General features: G+C 40.1%; 1 protein-coding gene across 3 annotated transcripts in view; it reads right to left on the reverse strand.

The window, feature by feature from the left end:
* The window catches only part of acad8.L (acyl-CoA dehydrogenase family member 8 L homeolog), a 42,455-nt gene that overhangs the window by 6,920 nt on the left and 9,816 nt on the right, over positions 1 to 25,719 (reverse strand). For all 3 annotated transcript variants that reach the window (XM_018224289.2, XM_018224290.2, NM_001086445.2), the window contains exons 5-9: positions 25,615 to 25,691; positions 25,398 to 25,535; positions 23,507 to 23,642; positions 21,643 to 21,740; positions 6,290 to 6,442 (exon numbers count right to left, since the gene is read on the reverse strand). In XM_018224289.2, coding sequence (XP_018079778.1) covers positions 6,290 to 6,442; positions 21,643 to 21,740; positions 23,507 to 23,642; positions 25,398 to 25,535; positions 25,615 to 25,691 — 602 coding nt within the window. The remainder of the gene's footprint in view (positions 1 to 6,289; positions 6,443 to 21,642; positions 21,741 to 23,506; positions 23,643 to 25,397; positions 25,536 to 25,614; positions 25,692 to 25,719) is intronic.

A 25,719-nucleotide genomic window follows, 5' to 3' on the forward strand; every position in this document is an offset into this window, starting at 1 on the left:
AACGATCTTGACTTCCACACTTCGGACCTTCCCATCATCACTGGCAATGGCCTTTGTAATGAGTCCAACTGGCCACTGGGTCCGATGAGTTTGCTGGTCTTTTGACAGGACCAAGTCCCCTTCCTTTAAGTTGGGCTTCTGGGTTTGCCACCTTTTGCGACCTTGGAGAAGTGTGAGATATTCCTTTCTCCATCTGTCCCAGAAACAATCCGCAAGGTATTGAGCGTATCTCCACTGTCGTTTATACATGTCCTTTTCATCGAAGATACCCTTTGGTGCTGAAATCTGTCCAATCTTCCAGTTCAACAATGTGGCTGGACTTAAGATAGTTGGAGACTCTGGGTCTGTAGATATGGCAGTCAATGGTCTTGAGTTGATTATTGCTGCAACCTCAGCAAAGAAAGTGGTGAGCACCTCATGGGTAAGGCGTGAAGAACTTGCATCAAGCAACATTGCATCCAGTATGCGCCTTGCCATCCCAATCATGCGTTCCCATGCTCCGCCCATGTGTGAAGAGTGTGGTGGGTTGAATTTCCACACGCAGCCTTGATCACTCAAATAATTTGCAACTTGTTGTTGGTCTATCTGTAACTCTCTACAAGCACCAATGAAGTTGGTTCCACAGTCCGATCTCAACATCTTCACAGGACCTCTTAGAGCAAGAAATCTCCGGAGAGCATTAATGAAACTAGAGGTGTCCATTGATTCGATCGCTTCGATATGTACGGCTCTTACACTTAGGCAAGTGAACATTACAGCCCATCTTTTGCTGTCGACTTGACCACCGCGGGTTCTTTTGGCCGTCACTGTCCACGGTCCAAATACATCAATCCCGACGTATGTAAAGGGTGCATCTTCGCTCAGTCTGTCTGCGGGTAAGTCAGCCATCTGTTGATCTTGCTGTCTACCTCTTAACTTCTGACATTTGACACAGTTGTGAATGATCGTGGCTATTTGTCTTTTCACTCCAACTATCCAGAACCCTGCAACTCTGAGAGCACCTTCTGTGTAGTGTCTTCCTTGGTGTCTTCCTTCCTCATGGTAATGCAGGATAATCAAGGTCGCCAGATGGTGGTTTCTTGGTACTATCAAGGGGTTCTGTTCTCGTCTTGGCAAGTTTGACTTATTTAGCCGTCCACCGACTCTAAGTATTCCTTCATTGTCGATTACTGGGTTCAGGGTGAATAGTGGGCTACCCTTCGAGACTGGTCTATTGCCTCTCAAGCACTTAATTTCTTCTGCGAAGACTTCTTCTTGCACATGACGTATGATGAATGACTCTGCCTTCTCATACTCTAATGCGTTAGGTGGCTCTTTGCAGGTATGCCATCCATGACAAGATGACGTCTGATTGGACTTGCTGAAACTCTGTGCAATATGACTCAATCTTGCAATAGTCTTTACTAATCTTTTCCAAGAAGAGAAACGTTCAAACCGTCTCACCTCCAAGTTTCTTCTTGAGCAGATGTTGGAGCTCAATGTTTTAACCTCTGGTCGGATTTCTGGATCAGTATCTGGATCCACCAGGTGGAAGTTGACGTCTCCTTCAGAGTCTATAGAAGACTGGTCTGTTAAGAACTTGGGTCCTGACAACCAAATGGTTTGTGTAAGGACAACTGCTGGCACAGACCTTGTGGCGATGTCTGCGGGATTCAAACCGGTCGGGACATAGTTCCATTGTTCAGGTCTACTGATTCTTCGTATTCGTTCTGATCCCTCCACATTCGTTTTGTAGGAAGTCACGTCCAGGTGCTTGTGCGATCGATTTAGACAGACCTCTCCTATTATCACCCATCCAAGATCGAGTTTCTGGGCATGGGGAGCATCATCTGGACCGTTACATGACTCTCTTATTTTATGAACTCTGAGAATGTCTCTCCCTAGAAGGATCATGATCTTCGCATCCTTGTTAAGTGATGGAATGTAATCAGCAATGTGATTCAAATGAGAGTGATGACGTGCAACCTCAGGTGTGGGGATCTCTTCTCTATTATTCGGTAGCTGATCACATTCGATTAGCGTTGGTAGAGGAAACTCTGTGTTCTCATATTCTGATGCCACTATGAAGCCGTGGGCTCTTCTTCCAGAAGTGCTGACTTGTCCGGCACATGTCTGCAAGGTATAGGACCAGGTCTCTCCATGAATGTTGAATGAGTCAAAGAATTCTGGACTGGCCAATGAGCGATTGCTCTGATCGTCGAGTATGGCGTACATTTTTATAGCATTTTGTGGGCATCCTTCAGGAAAAACCCTAACGAGACATATCTTGCTGCAAGACTTGCTATGAAGCCCTTCTCCACACACCTCTGTACATCTTGTGGTTACAGGGTTGGCGTTTTGCTTAGTTCTCTCCCCGCCATCATCTGATGTAGTCTTGGGGTTGCTGCCAGGCGAAGGTTTCCTTTTGAATGATTCTGAGTGAAGAGCGTCCACATGCTTGGCACTGTTACACAGGGAACATCTGACATCATTCTTACAGTCTTTAGCTAGGTGATCGGAGGATGCGCAACACTTGAAGCAGATATTATGTTCCTTGAGGTATGTTATGCGTTCTTTGATAGGCTTGTCCCTGAATGCGCGACATATAGAGAGAGAATGTGGTGCATCATGAACGGGACACTGTTGATCAATATTGCTTGACTTGGTATCTTGTAATTTAGTATCTGTAGCCAAGACATTGGATGCAATTGCGGTCTTTCTCACAGCAATAGGATGTCTTAAGTCCTTGAATTTACTGTTGGTGGCAATACCCTTTGAAGTAGTTGAAGGAAGGGTGGTTGTGTCTGGATACAAGAAGCTTGGGTCATTCTTGGATCTTGCGATCTTCCTCACGAACTCTGCAAAATAAGAAAAGGGTGGGAAAGAGACATGGTGTTCATATTTATACCTTGATCCCATGCTAGTCCACTTCTCCTGGAGATGATAAGGCAACTTTGCTACAATAGGGTTTACCCCCTGAGCAGTGTCTAAATAGCTAAGACCTGGCAAACTAGGATCTGACTTAGCGATTTCAAGTTCAAGAAGAAGGTCACCTAACTCTCTAAGCTTATGATTGTCCTTAATAGAGATTTTAGGGAAGTCTTTAAGTCTCTGGAATAAGGCAGATTCGATGACTTCCGGGCTCCCATAGTCTTGTTCCAAACGTTCCCAGGCAGCATCAAGGCCTGCTTCAAAGTTATGAATGTAGACAGATTTAAGTCTCTTTACTTGTTCTGAAGATTGTCGTCCCAACCACTTTATTAGTAAGTCAAGTTCTGCTTGGGGTTCAATGCCCAAGTTCTTGGTTACTGCCTTGAATGTAGATCTCCAACTCCTATAGTTCTCTGGGCGGTCATCAAATCTAGACAGTCCAGTAGCAATCAACTCTCGCCGGATCATATACTTGCTAAACTCTGCAATGTCGGTGCTTTCGGTTTTTACACCCACAGGAAGTACTGATGGTGCACCATCTTGGATCAAGGTTGGTATCTGGTGCTGGCCAGTAGGTGGAGAGAAAGGTGTAGCAGATGGGTTCAATCCAGGCATGGGTCTCGTGTCTAAAGGCCTTTGCACATTTGAAGTTGAAGAGTGCTGTGTTGCAGGAGGCATAGAGTGCACTCTGAAGTCTCCTGTTGTGCCCTTGTAATCTCTATTCACATAGGGTTGTGGCAGCACATGAGCTGGATAGGTTGGTACACTTGATTTTGTGGCATACGGTAGTGGTGAAGTGTCTGTGTTGGGAGGTGCACACTGACTTGCTAGATGATTATGAGTTGGGTCTACAACCGTAGGCAGGACCGTATCATTATGGTTCTGGGTCAAAACAAATTGTAGGGTCCTTTCAACAGGATCTTGACGGGCGGCCAAGCTAGGACAAGATGCTCCTTCTTCTTCCAATAGGGCTTGTTCCAAGACAGATAATTCTGCTAAGGCTACTTCCTCTTCTCTTCTCTTCTGAAGGATTTCTAGATGGGCCTCTGTTTCTGCTTGTATTCTTGCTTGAATGCGTTTTGCTTCTGCCTGTGCTTCAGCTTCCTTAAGCTTAGCTTCTGCCTGTGCTTCAGCTTCCTTAAGCTTAGCAGGTGGCTTGAACCTGGGCTACTGCAGCCTTTTGGCGAGCTTTGAGTATTTGGTTGCTCAGTGATGACCTTACAGAGCAGGACCGCAATGACTTGGAAGAGGATTTATGGTGTGAGCTGGCATATACAGGATGTAGTTTCATGTAGCTGTGCTAATCTACCCTCTATCTGTGCCTTTGCTTCCAGATATGTGCTATGTCTCTGCTGCTCAGTAGAAGTAAAGTCTTTTAACTCTAGTGAAGCTTCCTCTATGTTGGAGCATGACAAAAGGGAAGAGTACTTTTCAGCAAGTCTTTTATAATTCTCAAATGCCTTCTTAACCCTTGAGAGGGCGGCGTTCAATAGCTCAGTGTTGTTGCTAGTTTCATTAGCGGCTGTTATACAACTTAAAGTTTTCTCCCATAATGCAATCAGGTTATCAGATGTTGCTTCCTTATTTGCTTCATAAGCCTCCCTTGCCTTCAAGGATGGATGAGGGGCCCTAGCTGGACGTGCAGAATGAAGCAAGGTGTCTGCTTTGACATGAATAGATGCAGGCTCAGTAGAATCTCTGTCAGACATGACAAGTGCTGCAGTTTAGTGTCTTGGAAATCTGCCAAAGATCAGCTCTGTAAGTATTGATACTTTGTTTGTAAGCAGGCTGGGCCTTGGAGCTGGGGCTGCAATCCAGCTCAAACCAGATTCTTGGCAAAGAAAAACACAGTTCAAAAACACCTTGTAAAAGGCAAGAATAAGTTCTTATAATAAATGCAGATATTGAATTCACAGTCCAAAACAGCTTGACAATAATGAATCCTTGTGACTTTATATAGCAATCATAAACAGTCTTTGCACAGTTCAGAATGTACTTATTGCTGACAAACAGCACAGACCAGTAACAGGTTATACTGTGGGGAATATTCAGCAGGTAGTTGGCTTCTAGTGCAGTGCTTCTGGTAAGTGTAGCAGTAACACACAGGCAATGATGGCTTCAGTGCACAGTATGAAGATGGATTCCTGTCTTAGGGTTTCTTTTTCTTCACACAGGCAAATTAATACTCACCGTTCTGAAGCTGCAGAGTATAGCCATGCTATGGATTCTCTTAGAAATTTACTATTCTGTCTCAGTATCGGTTGTACCGGCCACAAGCTCCATGTAGACCCAGTCTGTAAGGATATGTGCAGCAGGTTGAATGATCACCTTGACAGATAGCTTACTCAATGAATAAAGACTCCAGAAATGTTCTCCAATGCTTCTTTATGCTTCAAGGTAGCAAATGTTAAACATAGAGGCCTTTTTCATAGGTAAATTTCTAATGGAGTTACACAGCTTACACACACTGCAGTCTCTTCATAACACACTAAACCAAGGGGGAGGTTACAGAAGAAAATGGAGGGCGGGAGCAACTATCAAGCAAGAAACAGTGGGGGTGAAAGGATGATACCAAATACCATTATAACATAACATATAATATCAACTGCTAGGCAGCAAAACTGCGTGGCAGCACAGAAAGTGAAAGTAATTGTCTGCCCCGCCTCTATGCCACTGGCATAGAGGAGGGCAGACAATAATTGATTGACAGCTGAGATTATTAAATGAGCTTACAACAGCTATGAATGCCTTAATTAAAAATAGAAATTCGATTTCATGTTTAATTTGAAAAGGACTTTTATTATACAGATTTTTGTGTCTGGATGACAGGTCCACTTTAATATGTTTTGTTTTACTTTTGTTTTCTTACTTAGCTCTAATAAAAGCTTAGGTGTATTCTCCATCGTCAAATTCTTCTAGGACACCTAACTCTCTAAGCTGTATAAGTGTGTGTTATAGTCCTCCAATGGACCAATGTTATGTCTTGCTTGTTTCTGTAAAACCCAATAAAACTTTAAAAAAAAAAAAAAAGCTGATTTTGCTTTCATGATAAATTATGTCTTAAATTGATTCAAAATGTTATGGTGATCCCTCACTCACTGATTTAAGGTATCTACAACAGAGTAGCAGCCCAGTCAAGCACCTGATGAAGGATATTTATATTGGAAACATGTCGTGTGAGAACTTTGAATTGTTGTACAAGCTATGGTTTTATTATTACAGAGAAAAAGGAATTTTTTTTTAAAAAAAAAAAAACTTGGATTATTTGATTATCATTCCGTAATTCTGAGAATTCTAGATAATGGGTTTCCGGATAACTGATCCCATACATGTATACCATTTTTACTAATTTTGCATAAATAATAAATCAACACCCTACCTTAAAGCACTCATCCGTAGCAAACAATTTTGCCATAGCACAGAGAGTTGCTGCATCCCCAGTACCATTTTGCAAGGCGTCAGCTGCATGCCGTACAATGAGCCGTGATGTGACCAAGCGTGTTGCCATATCTGCCAGTTTGAACTGCAAGTACTGTAAAGAAAGAAAAAGTATAAGAGCAGTGGCATCAAAGTAGCACAAGGGTCTGGAAGTGTGTGTGTCTAAAACCGGATCTGTTCCTTTCTTTTCCATGAAATATGGCCCCAAATTAATGATATGCCCCCATATTTCATAAACTGTCATGTCCGGTAAGGAGGGTAAACAAGATTTCAATGGCTCTCCGTTGTGTTCTTCCCTAATAACAAATCAATAAAAAAGTTTTGGGCAATTGACAAGATGTAATTTATGAAGCAGCCATGCAAATGACATGGAGATCAAAAGGGCAGTTCCAAATGCTCTAAAGTTTGCCTTGTCCTGAGTAGCATGATAAACACCTGCTGTTAAAGGGGTTGTTCACTTTTGAGATAACTTTTAGGATGATGTAGAGAGCGATATTCTGAGACAATTTGCAATTGGTTTTCATTTTTTATTATTTAAGGTTATTTTGTTTTTTATTCAGCAGCTCTTCAATTTGCATCTTTAGCAATCTGGTAACTGGGGTCAAAATGACCCTAGCAACCATGCATTGATTTGAATAAGAGACTGGAATATGAATATGAGAGGGCCTGAATAGAAGGATCAGTAATAAAAAGTAACAATAACAATACATTTGTTGCCTTACGGAGCAATCGCTTTTTAGAAGGGGGTCAGGTTTTTGAAAGCTGCAAAGACTCAGAAGAAAAAGGCAAATATCTTAAAGTTAAACCACTCCTCTAAACAGACAGTGGGAAAATTGCATTATAAGACCTGATTTCTCAACCTATGTCGCTAGATTACCTTGTGAAGTCTGTTCTAGTGATACTCAGAACTGGTGAGTGGAGTACATTGCAGTCAGTGCAGCAGTCTAGTCTCAGTATCCTCTGCTGTAATCAAACGCGTGTTCTAATTTTTTTTCTTTTGTATTCCTATGATAAACCATTTCATTCCTGTTCTGGTTACAACTTTCTATAGTGGCAAAGTAAAGAATCCTATACTGTAACATCAATGTTTTCAGTGATGTATAACTCTACAAGAGATGTTTAAAAGGCGTGTCGACTGGGACTTTGGGGGAAACACTAAGAACTGCTGGAAAAGTGCCACTTTAACATGAAAAAGTAAAACTATTTATATTCCTACATTTTTTTCTGAATATAATGGAACTTGTTGAAAATGTATGGAGAGGGAAAGCACTAAAAAGGTTTTGCACTGAAAGGCCTACAATCATGTCTCTCAAATGAAATATTTGCTTTCTGAGTAGGTGCCAGCTATTCTGGTATTATATACCAAATGTAGAAAAAACAGGCAGAAACAGAACATACGCAGATTCAACCTTAAGAAGAGCAAGCTGCTGACAAGCCTGAATGGGTTTGGCCCAAACAGTAGCATTTCTGGATGAAGAACAAGCCACAAGAACAATGGATCAGTATAATATTATTACACTGCTTCTGCGAGAGACCTATAAATTAAATATTTTAGAAAACATAAAATGTGTCTTGATGATGGATGTTCCTAATATGTTTTTCTGGCTACATTGTTACGGCAAATTCGAAAGGCAACAAGAAACGGCCTTTATATCAAACCCTCTAGCTGATCGCAGCAGAGGATTCAGCAGCCCCCACTTTGAAAATGTGGATACAACAAACAAAACATTTCCCGTTTTTGATGTGCACGTATGCAATGATGATGATGTACCTAAAAATGTTTTAGAAGGTGTGGCTGCACCGGAAGTAAAATTATAAAACACAATTACCTTCCTGAGTAGGGATGTCGCGGACTGTTCGCCTGCAAACTAATTCGCGTGAACATCGACTGTTCGCGTCCGCCGAATGTTCGCGAACGTCGTGCGACGTTCGCCAATTTGGGTTCGCCTTAGCTGGCGCTTATTTTTGACCTCTCACCCCAGACCAGCAGATACATGGCAGCCAATCAGGAAGCTCTCCCTCCTGGACCACCCCTACACCCCCTGGACCACTCTCCTTCCATATATAAACTGAAGCCCTGCAGCGTTTTTTCATTCTGCCTGTGTGTGCTTGGAAGAGCTAGTGTAGGGAGAGAGCTGGTTAGTGATTTGAGGAACAGTTGATAGTAACTTTGCTGGCTAGTAATCTACTTGATACTGCTCTGTATTGTAGGGACAGAACTCTGCAGGGATTTGAGGGACATTTTAGGTTAGGTAGCTTTGCTGGCTAGTAATCTACCTTCTACTGCAGTGCTCTGTATGTAGCTGTCCTGCTGCTGATCTCTCATCTGCTGACTGCTGCCTGTAACCCAATAGTCCTTGTAAGGACTGCTTTTATTTTCTTTTTTGTTTTTTTACTTTGCTACTATAAGAGCCCAGTGCTATTAGTCTAGCTGTGTTGGAGAGTGGGACTGGTGTGCTGCTCCTCCTAGTAGTTCACCACTACCAGCACCAACCAGAGTCAAAATTGTTACAAAGTATCTTATTTGCACCTGTTAGCTGTTCTGAGCTCTTTGCCAAAAGCTAATTAAGTTAGCTGTTCAGTTCAGAGAAAAGAGGGACTTTCCAGTACAAAAGAGGGACAGGGGGTTGAGTGGTCAAAAGAGGGACAGTTGGGAGGTATGCAAGTGCCACCTAGCTGTGTGAGCTTTTTCACATTCTGTCTAAATAACAATAATAATTCTGTGTCCGTAAACATCACCTGAGTGATACAGCAGCAATAATATATTCCGTATCCACTACTGTATACGTTGCCCTTGCAGGCATTGTTTGCCCAGTCTTTAACCAAGTGCCACCTCGCTGTGTGAGCTTTTTCACATTCCGTGTCCAGAAACATCACCTGAGTGACGTAGTGTGATTTCTGCCCTTTACAGCACAAAACGCAGCGCTGTGTCAACAATGTATTTTTCAGATACATTTTTGCCCTTGATCCCCCTCTGGCATGCCACTGTCCAGGTCGTTGCACCCTTTAAACAACTTTAAAATCATTTTTCTGGCCAGAAATGTCTTTTCTAGCTTTTAAAATTCGCCTTCCAATTGAAGTCTATGGGGTTCGCGACGTTCGCATTTTTGACGCAAGTTCGCGAATATGTTCGCGAACATTTTTTCCGCCGTTCGCTACATCCCTATTCCTGAGCAAAAACCATGACTAAAATATCTATAGCTGATAAATATTGTTGAAGGAATAAGTGCCGCGGAGTATCTTATAATTAACTAAATATAGAATGTGATTAATGTAATTCTCATTCTTCATGTAATTGCTTTTGCTTTAAAACATTTACTGCTGATCTATAGAGTTATTTTCCTTCCTGCCTACATGCGGTTACCCTAACTTGTCTGGATTGTTTTAAATAAAAAAATATAACAATACTAAAAAGAACTGAAAAATGATACTCCATGCAAGCAGCACATTTAAGGTTTGCCAGAAACAAACAGCATCACTTGTTAAAACTAGTTTGCCCGAGTTATCACATCATTACAACCACAAAAGCAGTTGTCAAGATATTTTATCTTTTTATATTTATGAATTCTTGGAAATGTTCAGCTGTGATTATACCAAATAAAACTTTTCACTGTTAGGGGGCTATTTAATTAAATGAGAGGAGGTTAAAGGTCAATCTTTTAGAATTAAAAACTGCTATTATCAATGTTATTGGCTATTTATAAAAACACATTCTTGGTTTGACCACGAATGTTCTTTTTCCATGGTTTTGCTCAATATGTAAAAAAAATGATTTAGCTAAACAAAACAAGTTAAGATGAGTAAAGATGGGTAAAAAACTTGATGGTCATTAAATAGACCACTATGTGTATCAGGTATTCTGTGGGTATGCTACAATCATCAAGCTAAATGGAGACAACCTAAACTGATATTCATCTATTGACCTTATTATACACAGTAACCCACACCAATAAACATTTTTTCCAACAAATTATGAGACTCACTTAATTTCTGAGCTTGTAAGTACTAAGCATAAATATTCCATATATTAAAGCACCTTGGCTTATATTGAGTTACATTAAATAAAGAGATAAAGAACCCCTTTTACGTTGGCCCACTACAGAGGTTTGTGATCTTGAGAAAATGCAATGCAAAATGTGCAATAATCACTACAGCTCACAGGAGCAGGCAGTACTTGAGAATCTTCTAAACCCACTAATAGTACCCAAACCAGTAAAACAAATACAGTTAAGGTGCAATCTGAGGATTAGTAACATGTATGGTGTGTGTGTGTTTATATATATGTTTTTAATTTAAAAATTGTAAGAAGTATGACTTTAAAGTTATATTTTAGTATTAAATAGCGATGTGTTTAGTAAATTAAACAGAAGTTGGTTACACAAAAGGGCTTATTTTCTCACTTTATTTAATATTTGTTTTGCCCTAAAGCATACCCACTCCTCAATAAATAAATCCAAAGAGAAAGAATGTAAAAAAAAAAAAAGGAAAAAGAAAGAAGAAGAAAAAGAAAAGACAAGCACTCATGTACAAACCATCGCTGCCTAATACACAACTGACTTAGAACTAGCACCAATCTACCTGATAAGGTGTAGTTGTAAGCTTAATCAGAAGAATTCTCTTTCCTTCTTGTATAAGTCAATATTTTTGCAATTTGTGTGTTTCCTGCATTTATTGTACAGTGGCGCACAATATTTTACCACTTATAAATATGTGATGATAAAAATACATTGTAATAATAATAATTGGAGCATTTGGACAATGAGCCTGTATTCATTAACCAATTTTGTTGCCCAAAATAAATTGTATTTAATCAAAGGGTGTATGTGTACTGTGTATTGTAATTTGCACTACATTAATTCATCAGCAATATGTAATGATACTAATTAATCCTTGTTAAAGGGATACTGTCATGGGACAGTATCAGTTAATAGTGCTGCTCCTGCTGATTTTTTTATATTTCATTTTGAAATCTGACATGGGGCTAGACATATTGTCAGTTTCCCAGCTGCCCCCAGTCATGTGACTTGTGCACTGATAAACATCAGTCACTCTTTAGGGTCTGGCCACATGGGCAGATTCGGGGAGATTAGTCGCCAGGCGACAAATCTCCTCTTCTTTGCGGAGACTAATCTCCCCGATCTGCCTTCCGCTGGCTAAAATGAAAATCGCCTGGGGGCAGGCACTCTGAGCACTTTGTTTTCTGAAGCCGCGTGAAGTTTCCTTGTGAGGCAATTACAGACGACTTCGGAAAACTAATTGCTCCAAGTGCCTGCCCCCAGGCGATTTTCATTTTAGCTGGCGGAAGGCAGGGGAAGGCAGATTAGGGAGATTAGTCGCCGCAAAGAAGAGGAGATTTGTCGCCTGGCGACTTATCTCCCCGAATCTGCCCGTGTGCCCAGACCCTGACTGCTGTATTGCATGTTGGAGTGATATCTACCACTCCCTTCCCCCCAAGCAGCCTAACAACAGAACAATGTGAAGGTAACCACATAGCAGCTCCCTAACACAAGATAACAGCTGCCTGGTAGATCTAAAGGTGGCCATACAAGTAGAGATCCGCTAGTTCTCCCCACAATGAAGTGGGCGATATTGGGCTGATCCGATCGTGGGCCCTAGGGCCCAATGATCAGATCATAATGGACCCGATACGGGCAGTCGGATCGCATAGGCGCACGGATGCAGCCGCAATCCAACGGGAATTTTTTAACCCGCCCCATCGCGATCTAGCCGACTTTCGGACAGATACAGATCAGGGAAGCACGTCGGATGGCCCATGGCGGTCTGTCGGCAGCTGTTATCGGCCTGTGTATGGGGGCCTTAAGAACCGCACTCAATAGCAAAAAGTCCCACTGAGACACATTAAGTTACATTGAGTAGGAGAAAAAATAGCCTGCCAGAAATCAGTTCCACAGCTGATTCTGAAAGCACATGACCAGGCAAAATGACATGAGATGGCTGCCTACACACCAATATTATAGATTGAAAAAATACACTTGTTCAGGAATGAAATGTTACATGGTAGAGTGAATTATTTGCAGTGTAAACTGTTTAATTTAGAAATAAAAACGACACCATAAAAATCATGACAGAATCCATTTAAATTTATGGACTATAATACACTGACCTGCTTGGAGAAAACAAGGTGGATTCATGAATTCAAGAGCCAGCCATATATTTTCAAGCAGAACTGTGCTCAATGCATATAACCTAGGTAGGCGTCAGAAGCGTCACTAGAGGGGGGCGGGCCCTGGTGCGTGGCGCACAGCCGGGCCCCGCCCCTCCGAACGGCCGCATTTGTCAGCGGCGCGCGGTCTGCCGGGGGGCCCTGAGGGGGTGCGGGCCCTGGCCCGCTCGCACCCCCTGCTCCCCCGGTAGTTCCGCCACTGGTAGATGTATTGCATTGCATCCCTGTTGAACTATACAAGCACAATGGACTCTAACCACAACCTGTGGACTGTTAAGTCACATCATGTTTGATTAAATTTTATACAGCAGGATAACTCATTGATTCATGGTGATTCTCCTCTGCCTAACAGTTGTATCTTTTTTACAACATGTTGCCCTTGCGATCAGCCAGGGATTCAAAGCAAGATATCAGCAGGATAGAATGTTGGATTTTGAGATGTCACAGTGACAGTTCCCCTACAATAGATTATGTAATAACAGGGGTAAAAATGCATACATATGCATAGATAGCAACTGCAGTTAACCAATAACAGTTAATAGCTAACCATCCAAGGCAAACATTTTGTTATGTTCCAAATGAAATCAGAAAATAGACTGAAATATGAATATATAAAGCATTATTTTAGATCAAATTTGCAGGGAAGAAGATTTAAAAAAAAACACCAAAAAAACGATGTATTCCTAGGTAAATCACCTGAAATCCCTTCAAGAATTGAAGTGTAAGAAAACCAATTTCTTCACTGCTTTGCTGACACTTACGAGAAATGGTCACAGAAAATATAAACCTGAAGGTAAGAAGAAAATGATGAAGCCTGCCTAAATATAACTCTACTCAATAATTTTAGGATTTGCGGATTTGCACAAATAACAATTATCCGCAGGATATCTAGCCCTATACCAATTCTAACCTCTGTCCTGCTATGCATATTAAGGATTGAATATATGTAATCCAAACAATAAAAATTAATATATTAATATTCTTAGATTACTCTTTGTAATGCTACAAATGAGAAAAAACAGGATCCATATCATATTAAAGGGGAACTGTACCCTTGAACACTGCAGGTCTCGATAGAAATAGAGCACATAAAACAGTTCATTTGTAAAAAAAAAAAAAAACAAAGGAGAGAATGTAATCATTAACAGGAAAATATTTACAATGCAAAAATGTATTCCTTTGCGGAAGTGTAAGCTTTGGCAAACCCAGAAACTATTTAACCACTTCATGCACCAGTGAAAGAAAGAATTGTGAATTTTATAGTTTTTACCTGTGCGCAGTTATAATATAATAAAACTACTCACTTAAAGTAGTTTAGTAAGTAAAATAAAAGTAGTTATTTTAGTGCAAAAAAATTACATCACCTTTAAGCAGACCGTAAAATTATGCTCTCTGTGCAATTACAATTCACAATTTACTGCATTATAAAAAAAATATATATTGCAAAATGCATATTTTTGTTGTTGTTTATGTTGTCCTTTAAGACTTTTATTATATTCCCCCAAAGCCTGTTTATGAAAAATATGCTCTTATAGCAGTATGTGTAACTGGGTAATCCCTATATAGAAAACCTGGCATTTTAAGTTCAATGGGGGCACTTGGCTCAAATAAAAACCAAAGCCAATGAATGGACAGAGTTGTGTTTCTTACGCCAACAGATGGAACGTGCATCCTGTCAGTTAATCAGTTAGTGTCACAAAATGAATTTCACAATTTACTTTTTTCTGGGCTACCCCCCAGGCAAAATCATGGGTCATCCATGACACCTCAAAAATCATCCATGACCCACGATTTAACAAGAATCACTCGGCAGCAACGGCTTCACTCACATCGTAACACTTCGCTAGGCGTAGATTTGCCAACGCTAATTCACTAAAATCCGAAGTTGCGTCCAGGGCGGCTATCGCTGGCGAAGTTGCGCTATTGTTACTGCGCCAAGCAAAGCGAAGTTGCGCTATCTCAGCCTAATTTGCATACGGTGGGAAGTTCAATGGACGTATATGTCCCCTGGCGTTAGGGAGCGAAGATAGAGTCTATCTCCTTCGCTAGCAAAGTTACGCCAGAGACCGTAGCTTGCAATTGATCCCAACTAAGATATAATTAATCCTTATTGGAAGCAAGACCAGCCTATTGGGTTTATTTAATGTTTACATGATTTTGTAGTAGACTTAAGGTATGAAGATACATATTACGGAAAGATCCATTGTTCTGAATACCCCAGGTCCCAAGTATTTTGGATAACATTTCCCATACTTGTACATCCAACATTTTGGCCTTCTTTAGGGCATTTTTCAAGGATCTTAAAAATGGCCCTAAAGTGGGGTGAAATGATGTTTAAGATGTACACAATAAAAGAAATGTGATTTTTTTTTTTCACGTCATTGGAGTCAGGCACTTGTTTTTTTTTTTTTTTTTTTAAAGTTTTTATTTTTGCATTTTAGGTTAACACAAAACAACAATTTAAAGAGAAGAAAGCAGGAAAAGAAAGAAAAGAGAAGAAGTGGAGCAGGGAGGGGAGAAGGATGTTCATACAATTATACATCACATGTCAAAGTTGGTTATGTTAAATGACAATTGTATTATTGTTCTCGTCAAGAAATGATACCCAAGTGCCCCAAACTGCATCAAACTTCTGCGGGCAACCTCTGGCAAGATATGTCAGTTTTTGATTAGACAATGAGTTATTTATAAGACTTCGCCAGAAGGTTAATGATGGTGGGCCAGTAGCTTTCCAGTTTAGGAGAATGGCTTTCTTTGCGTAATAAAGAAGTTGAAGATAACACAGTCTAATGTGGTTATTGATGTCCATGTCTTCTTCAACTCCGAGAAGGCATATCAGGGGCGATAGTATTCTTGGTAAATCAAGGACATCAGATATATAGTGTACAACATTTCTCCAAAATGACTGGATTAGTGGGCAATGCCAAAACACATGCATATAGGAACCAATTTCTTGTTCACACTTAATACAAGTATCAGACGTCTGGGGGAATATTTTCGAGAGTCTATATGGGGTAAGGTACACCCGATTGAGGAATTTTATTTGAATATACCTGTCATTTAAAGATATTGTTAAGTCTGGTATTTGTTTCAGAGCCTCCTCCCATAAATCCTCTGTCAGATTTGGAATATCTCTTTTCCATTTCGCAAAAGTTTTGGCAAGGGGGTCTTGGGAGGTCTGCCCCAGGATAGTATATAGGCGGGATAGGGGTTTGGTGAGATCCTCTCTCCTAAGGTAATTTTCTAGAGTGGTTTCTAGAGTAGCTATCGGCCTGTTCGGGAATTGTGCTCGAAAGGCATGTGATAGCTGGAGGTATCTGAAGAACATGGATTTGGGTAAATGGTGAGTATCTTTGAGGGCCTGAAATTGTTTTATCTCCCCTTCCCATACAATATCACACAACAGTTTGATACCTCGCGAGGCCCATACATTAATGTCAGGGAGAGAGGAAAAATGGGGCAGAGACTTGTTACCCCATAAGGGTTCCCATTTGGACCACACCAAAGCCCGCCCTTGTGCTAGTTTAAGAGCCTTTTGAAAGGCTGCGATCACAGTTAACATTGGAGTAGTGCAGGCTTGGAGAGTTGGAGGTCCCCGGTATGGGAGGTTGGCCAAGGCTTCTAGTGATCCCATTATATTTGCCTCTAGAATAATTGAGGTATTGTCAAGGTGGGGGGATAACCACCAGTGTGCGTATGTCAATTGACTAGCTAGAAAATACATTTTTAGGTTTGGTAAGGCCAAACCCCACGTGTAACTGGGGCTTGTAGAATCTTGAAATTTAGACGGGGATGTTCCCCAGCCAAAAGGAATCTTCTAATTATTCTGTCAATGTAATTGAACCAGTGGGATCGCGGGGTTATCGGAGAGTTGTGTAGGGCGTATAGAAACTTGGGGAGAAATACCATTTTAAAGAGATTTACTCTACCAGGTAAGGTGAGGGGAAGTTGTTCCCAGATATCAATCTTTGTGGATAGAGCTCTAACTATGGGTTTAAGATTAGTTTCCTCAAAATCTTTGCAGTTTCGTGTAACTATTATCCCCAAGTATTTGAAGGAGTGCACCACCTTTAATCGGCCTATATTAAGAGTCTGGTCAACAGGGAGTTGGTCAACAGGGAAAATTACCGACTTAGTTTGATTAACTCTCAATCCAGAGTAATTTCCAAATTCTTACACCAAGTTTAGTGCTGAGTCTAGTGCCCCCCTGGAGTTGGCCAGATACAGTAACATGTCGTCGGCATATAGTGATACTTTTTCCATCAATTTACCAACCTGAAATCCTATTATGTTGGGTGAGTTACGGATTAGAATAGCCAAAGGTTCAATAGCTAGGGAGAAGAGAAGGGGAGATAAAGGGCAACCTTGCCTTGTGCCCCGGTGAAGTGTAAATGGGTCAGAGAGCATACCATTTACTGATATTCTAGCTGTGGGATGTCGGTACAAAGCCTTAACCCAGGTTACAAAGCAATATCCAAAGCCAAACAATCGAAGAACTTCCCAGAGATAAGGCCATGAAACAGTATCAAAGGCTTTGGCGGTGTCGAGTGATACTATAATTCTGTTACCTTTATTGTCATGATTAGTCTCCAGATTATTGAATAATCGTCTTATATTTATATCTGTGGCATTATTAGGCATGAAGCCCGTTTGATCTGGGTGAACCACTCCCCTCACAGTCCACTTCAGTCTGTTTGCAAGTGTTTTTGCAAATAATTTAATATCACAGTTTAGGAGGGATATGGGGCGGTAAGAGTCACAACTGTGGGGGGGTTGACCATCTTTGTGTATTAGAGTAATATGTGCCATGAAGCATGATTCGGGTAGTAAGAAGTCCTCTGAAATATTATTGAACATAGATTTGAGTTTGGGTGTTAGTGTTGGGGAGTTAGCTTTGTACCACTGGGAGGGGAGACCGTCTGGAGCCTGGAGTACGGCCAGTGGGCATTTCTGCTATTGCTTCACCGATCTCTTCCTCAGTGATATCACTGTCTAGGTATTCTAACATGTCTTGTGGGATAGTTGGGAAGTCTATATTTCCCAGGTAATCTAAGAGCTCAGCTTGCGGGGGTGAGGGGCGGGCTGCATATGTATCACAAAAATGTTCTTTGAAACATCTAGCTATTCCTACTCTATCTGATGTATCTCCATTTTCCCCAACATTTTCTCCATTTGGCCACTGCTGTACGAGGGGTGTCTGCTTTTGCAAGTATTGCCAATAATTTACCATTTTTATTACCTCTGGAGTCAGGCACTTGTTAACGGGAACTGTTTCACTACTTCATGCCGGCTGCACCTTCCCCTTTTTCCCCAGTTAATTTTCACACTCTTCAAAAATTTGGTTCACCCCATAGTACAAATTGCCTTATAAAATCGCAGCTCTCTTTTGAACAAGTCTTTGCTACAAACCAGTGTTATTCAGTGTGCTTGATATGGATGACAGGTGCACCTTTTCTACAGTCTTAGTTGTTGAATGCTGTAAGCTCAGGATTGCCCATACTTTACTAATGCGAGGTCTACTTTTAGTGATGTTATGTTATGATCTACATCCATAATAGCAATGTTTGCATTCTGTTCCATGGAAAATATTACTTAATTATTGATTTATAAGAAAGTGTATAGTGCTATATTTATAAAAACAACTATTTATTCTGCAACCATATTTTTCATCTGTCTACACAAATGAGGAACCAGTAAGTGAAGGTTTCCTTCTTAACAGTACCAATTCTAGTAATACAACTAATGATGCATGGTTCACACATGATGAAATTCAAAAGAGACTAGAACATGTTAAGATTAACAAAGGTCCGGGGCCAGATGGTATTCATCCCAGGGTAATTAGCGAGCTTAGCTCTGTGATTGCCAAACCTCTTTACTTAATTTTTCAGGATTCATTGAGATCTGGCATAGTGCCGAGAGACTGGCGAATTGCTAATGTGGTGCCTCTATTCAAAAAAGGATCCCGTTCTCAGCCTCAAAACTATAGGCCAGTTAGTCTGACCTCAGTGATAGGAAAGCTTTTCGAAGGGTTAATAAAGGATAAGATACTGGACTTCATAGCAAATCATAATACTATGAGTTTGTGCCAGCATGGTTTTATGTGTAATAGATCTTGCCAGACTAACTTAATTTCTTTTTATGAGAAGGTAAGTAGAGATCTCGATTCTGGGATGGCAGTGGATGTGATTTACTTAGACTTTGCTAAAGCATTTGATACAGTGCCACACAAAAGGTTACTGGTTAAATTAAGGAATGTTGGCCTGGAAAAAGAGATTTGTACCTGATAAGGGAACTGGCTTAAAGATAGACTACAAAGAGTGGTGGTAATGGAACATTATATAATTGGACCAGTGTTGTTAGTGGAGTACCGCAGGACTCTGTACTAGGTCCCTTGCTTTTCAACTTGTTTATTAATGACCTAGAGGTGGGCATTGAAAGTACGGTTTCTATTTTTGCAGATGATACTAAATTGTGTAGAACTATAGCTTCCATGCAGGATGCTGCCACTTTGCAGAGTGATTTGTCTAAATTGGAAAACTGGGCAGCAAACTGGAAAATGAGGTTCAATGTTGATAAATGCAAGGTTATGCACTTTGGCAAAAATAATATAAATGCAAGTTATACACTAAATGGCAGTGTGTTGGGAGTTTCCTTAAATGAGAAGGATCTAGGGGTCTTGTAGATAACACGTTGTCTAATTCTGGGCAGTGTCATTCTGTGGCTACTAAAGCAAATAAAGTTCTGTCTTGCATAAAAAAGGGCATTAACTCAAGAGATGAAAACATAATTATGCCTCTTTATAGGTCCCTGGTAAGGCCTCATCTGGATTATGCAGTGCAGTTTTGGACTCCAGTCCTTAAGAGGGATATAAATGAGCTGGAGAGAGTGCAGAGACGTGCAACTAAATTGGTTAGAGGGATGGAAGACTTAAATTATGAGGGTAGACTGTCAAGGTTGGGGTTGTTTTCTCTGGAAAAAGGTGCTTGCGAGGGGACATGATTACACTTTACAAGTACATTAGAGGACATTATAGACAAATATCAGGGGACCTTTTTACCCATAAAGTGGATCACCGTACCAGAGGCCACCTCTTTAGACTAGAAGAAAATAACTTTCATTTGAAGCAACGTAGGGGGTTCTTCACAGTCAGGACAGTGAGGTTGTGGAATGCACTGCCGGGTGATGTTGTGATGGCTGATTCAGTTAATGCCTTTAAGAATGGCTTGGATGATTTTTTGGACAGACATAATATCAAAGGCTATTGTGATACTAAGCTCTATAGTTAGTATAGGTATGGGTATATAGAATTTAATTAAAAGTAGGGAGGGGTATGTGTATGGATGCTGGGTTTTCATTTGTAGGGGTTGAACTTGATGGACTTTGTCTTTTTTCAAACCAATTTAACTATGTAACTATGTAACCTTAACATAATAAATATCTGAATGAAAAAAAAAATATAGGAGGGTAATTTAGTCTTGAGATCTACTGGTCGCCAGCTAAAGGTCTACTGGTAGATCCCGATCTACCTTTTGGGCACCTCTGCCGTAGCTTGTACAATAATTGTTGGTATATCTGCGGCTTTGTCTCCATGTTGCTTGAGCAACTTACCGTATATACCCGAGTATAAGCCGAGTTTTTCAGCATCCAAAATGTGCTGAAAAAGTCTACCTCGGCTTATACTCAGGTCAGCGGTACCCGACCTGAGTAGCTGAGATTGCAGTCACTTTTAATCATTCCTATACCAACAGTACACTTGGGGAGAGACTGCAATATCCCACAATGCCCTCTGTTGGTTATATGAAAGAATAACAGTGCGCCCTCTGTTGGTTATATGAAAGAATAACAGTGACTGCAATATCACACAGCGCCATCTGTTGGTTATATGAAAGAATAACAGTGACTGCAATATCACACAGCGCCATCTGTTGGTTGTATGAAAGAATAACAGTGCGCCCTCTGTTGGTTATATGAAAAATTAACAGTGACTGCAATATCACACAGCGCCATCTGTTGGTTATATGGAAGAATAACAGTGACTGCAATATCACACAGTGCCCTCTGTTGGTTATATGAAAGATTAACAGTGACTGCAATATCACACAGCGCCCTCTGTTGGTTATATGAAAGAATAACAGTGACTGCAATATCACACAGCGCCCTCTGTTGGTTATACGAAAGATTAACAGTGATGGCAATATCAAACAGCACCCTCTGCACATGGTAGTGGGACAGTGGGACAATGCACACAGTAATCCGTTTGGCAATTCTCTGTCACCATCAACTTTGCAAAGAAGTCCGGTTGATCGCTGGGGGGGTCGCTTTGGCAGAATGTGCACTGCTGGGAGACAGGCCTGTAGTTGTGTCTAGGCTTATACTAGAGTCAATAAGTTTTCCCAGTTTTCGTAGGTAAAATTAGGTACCTCGGCTTATACTCGGGTCGGCTTATACTCGAGTATATACGGTAATAGACAAACTTTTCTAGGCAAGGGCTTGATGGTTTCATATAGCTTGCACTTGATGATAGGATAATTGAAGCAACAGTGCACACTAGGACAGCCAGAAACTACTATACTGTTTTATACCTTTTTATAATTTTAGCATTTGTATTACTTTACCACCAATGATTGGCATGCTCTTTAGTCTTTATCTAATCATTGCCCCCAGGGCAAACAGCATTGATGGTTCTATGTGGCCCTTGCCTAATGGAATTTTCAATCCTCCCTATGAACCTCTGGGACACCTGCGTACATAGTCACTTTTGTGAAGTTTTTAAAACATAAATAAGTGACATTAATGAGTTTCCTTTTTTGAAGCAAAATATAACAGAAAACAAAATTGCTCTCTCATTTGTAATATGACGCAATGAGTGAGTAGAGTTCATAAAGAGATTTTATGTAATGAGTAGGGTCATCTTTTCCCCTCCTTAATTAGTAATACAGGCTTTCATTTGTTTTGTCATATTTGATATAGGCTGAGATGTTTGTATATATACTGTATATGTTTAAGAAGGGCGGTACATTTCTTACAAAACAGTAAGACAGGGAACACAAGTGCAAATGAATAAAATACCACATGCATCAAATATTAATTCAAAAGCCTATACAACCTACCTGGTTATGGGCTAGAGGTTCCCCAAACTGCTTCCGCACAGCAAGGTGATCCCGAGTAAGCAATACTGAGGCATGAGCAGCTCCCAGAGAACAAGAAGCTGTGGAGGAAAGAAAATAGAATATCAATGATACTATGCTCAGAATACATAAAAATAATATACTAGCTGATAACATTTAGGTGTATGTCATGTTTCACATATAAAGGTTTTAAATGCAAACACAATAAAGAACACAAATGAAATAGGAAATCCAGTAGAGGCCACTGAATAAAGGATGATGCACAGTTACAATTATTTGAAAAAAATGTGCATCAATTCAACCCCTCCAAATGACCCCAATGCATATATAACTATAAAGACCTATCAATACACTATACAATAAAAATATAAGACAACAGTCAGCACCACACTTCCAATATAAGTACTCTGGTGCCTGGTAAAAGTTATAGTATAAAAGTGGATCAGCACCTATGGCAACAGAGAAATCACAAACGAAAATGGTGCAGTATTTTTAATTTCTTTGCCTAGTACCCGGTGTCAGGGAAATGTTTTGGCATGTGTCCCCTTTAACCAGCTTTCACTTCCCGAAAGAGTGCACAAATGCTTGTTCCAAAACCTCCACCATTGGCTAAAGTGCCTACTTACTAACCAGTAGTTAGTAGTGATGTGCAAATCGTTTCCATTTCGCTTCGCCGATCAAACTGCGAAACAGAGAAAAATTTGCAAAACTCATTGAAGCCAATGGGCATCAAAATTATTTTGACGGCGAAAATTTTTACATGCGTGATTCTTTGTCCAAATGCATTAAAAGTCAGTGGGCGTCAACATTATCTTGACGCGCGACAATTCTTAAACATGCAACTTTTTTGCCAAAATCATTAAAGTCAATGGGCGGCAAAATTATTTTAACGCACAACAATTTTTACACAAGCGACTTTTTTGTTGCAGGTAGAGCCACAAGGTGAATAATACACGCCCGCAGTACCCTTCTCTGGAACCTAACACAACATATAAGTGCCTAACTTCAGGATAACAAATGTGAGAGCAAATTTTTTTAAAATGTTATATTTAGAAACAGTATTATACTATTGGGATTTTTTGTATCCTTCTGTTGGAGTCTGAAAATACACTGTAGACAGAATACTACATGCAATATACCTAACTACTGGTTTGTAAGTAGGCACTTTGGCCAATGGTGGAGGTTTTGGAACAAGCATTTGTGCACTCTTTTGGGAAGTGAAAGCTGGTTAAAGGGGACACATATGTCAAAAAATTTCCCTGACACCGGGTGCTATTCGAAGATATTAAACATACTATACCATATTAGTTTGTGATTGCTGTTTGAGTTTGTGAAAGTGATTGCTGTGCCTGAAGCATAGCAGGCATATAGGAAGGTAATATGTAATTGACAGGTGAATTTTTAAATGTGTTTACAACAGGTATGGACATATTAATAATAGAAAGAAATCGGGTTTAATGTTTAATCTGAGAATGACGTTAAACAGTTTGTATGTCTGGGTGACAGGTCCCTTTTAAAGTGTCTCAACTTTCCGTGATACCAATTTGAAAGAGATGTAATCATACTAAGGCCAGGTCAGGAATAATAGTGGTTTTCCAGAAGGTGCAATAACTGAGGTAAGGTGAAATAAGAAAAAAAGCTGTGCCTTCATTAACAGTTTTTTATAGCAAGGAAATTATGAAACGTAAGAAGGAATACTGAGTCAGTTCTTTTTTCCCTTAACATAATGTTGTGTATACATGTCCAGCAGGCACAACATTTTTTGCCTGTTGGCAAATACGATGCCTCATATGAAATAAACAACTGCATTAAGTATAAACCAGTAAGAAGATAGGCAAAACCTTACCAATGTTTATTCTTCCTCCATTTAGGCCTTTCATGGCAATACTGAAACCTTGACCTTCCACTCCAAGTCTGTTTTTGACAGGGACTACACAGTCTTCAAAGATAACTGCTCTAGTTGGCTGTGAGTTCCACCCTACCTGGGATAAAAACATAAGGCTCAATAACCAAACAAGACAAGAGAACACATATTGGCCCTGAGGCCTGTGAACATTTAGCATTGTCATGTAAGTCTGTTACCTATACATTAAACTACTTGTTCTTTTTTGGGTTTTTTCAGCTTCTATAAACCTTAACTACAGAGACCCTCTTGTGCCTAGTTTAAAGGGATACTGTCATAAGAAAAATATTTTTTTCAAAACGTATCAGTTAATAGTGCTGCTCCATAAGAATTCTGCCAGAAAGTAGTTCCATCCTAAAGTGCAGGCACAAGTCACATGACTGGGGCAGCTGGGAAATTAACAAAATGTCAGATTTCAAAATTGAATATAAAAAAATCTGTTTGCTCTTTTGAGAAATGGATTTCACTGCTGGAGCAGCACTATTAACTGATGTGTTTTGGAAAAAACATGTTTTTTGATGACAGATGACAGGCCGTTGTTAGAGGAAAAAAATGATTCAGGAATTCTGAAGATTGTACTCTGTCCTCCTCTGCCTAGAAGCACCTGGGAGCAAAAATATAGATGGTGAAATAGTATCTCTTTTTCTGCTCAGACCTTTTAAGACTAATAAGAATTTCATCAACATTCTTCAGCACATTCACCTATCCCCATTAAAAATCTGCACCAGTCCATATGAATTGCATACAAAAGAACACCATTTAAATAAGTATGGTCATGCCAGATCGATAAAAGAGGAATACTTATAAATCCAACTAGAGAGCAGCATATATTTCAGCATGCCCAAACACAATGCTATTTTCATAAAGTGGCGTGTTTGAGTATAAGCATAAAGATTTTACCCTTTAAATTCATCAGAACCGTTTTAATCTTTTCTTCTGATATGTTCTGCCAACTGGATGACAGTTGGAACAGTACTTTGATCAATTTTACATAAATTTTCTTTAAGGCTTTACATTTTCTTTAATGAAAAACACATTTTGCAGGGGTACGGTATGTTAAAATATACACAGCCCTACATTAGGCACATTTTAAGTATCTCCTTATTTCATTAATCTAGAATAACATTGCGGATATAAGCAAGACAGTTTTGGTTCACAGGTTACAATTTTTGGGGAAGAGTAGCATTATTCATATCAATCTTAAGAGGTGTCAGCAGCAAGGCAGAAACTATTAATTTTACCATCTCTACTATTCCTTTAACAATCTGCCCACACCCAAGGTGCAGCTACATGAAGGTCAAACAGCTAAAATAAGTACATCGTCATTCTTTGCAATGAAGTGCCTTCTGTTTTGTGCCAACGGCTTGGAGAAGGCCCATTTTTGTTTCAGGATAAATAACGCCCCAATACAAAAAATAAGGTTCATCCAGATTTGTTTTGCTGAAATGGAACTGGAGAACTTGACTGGGCTGCAGAGTCCTGACCTCAACAGAAATGAACACCTGTTGCATAAATTGGAACACCATCTGCATGCCACACCTGATAACCCAATATTAGTGTCTACCCTAACTAATGCTGTGGTTGAAGGAGACATATCTCAATAATATTAAAAAATTATAGAAGAAATCATTTCCAAAATAGTGGTTTTATAGCCAAAAAGAAAGGAAATATTGGTGATAGCAAGTACAGTATATGGATATTTTTTGTACACCAAATTACAGAGCTGTAGCCATTAAAATCTCTGAAATGCACAAAGCCCCTTGATGGAATGCATACTATGACACAAATAAATACAACATAAAACATGGCTTGAAAAATATCAATTCCCTAATACCTTCTTCTCTTTCTTGCCAAAACTCAGGCCAGGCGTCCCTTTCTCCACCACTAGGCAAGAGATTCCTCGGGCTCCACTTCCTCCTGTGCGGCACATTACCACATAGACATCTGTGTCTCCTCCACCACTAATAAATGCCTGAATTTGAAAAAAAAGGCAAATTTGTATTTCTTTCTGTTTTCATGTATCCTGACCTATCTACATGAGTATACTGTACCTTTGAGCCATTAAGGACGTAGCAATCTCCATCCCTTTTTGCAGAGGTCAACAAAGACGCTGCATCACTTCCACTACCTAAAAGTAAAGATTTTCATTATAAAGA

The sequence above is a fragment of the Xenopus laevis genome, chromosome 7L, assembly GCF_017654675.1.
Source record: "Xenopus laevis strain J_2021 chromosome 7L, Xenopus_laevis_v10.1, whole genome shotgun sequence".
Classification (NCBI taxonomy): domain Eukaryota; kingdom Metazoa; phylum Chordata; class Amphibia; order Anura; family Pipidae; genus Xenopus; species Xenopus laevis.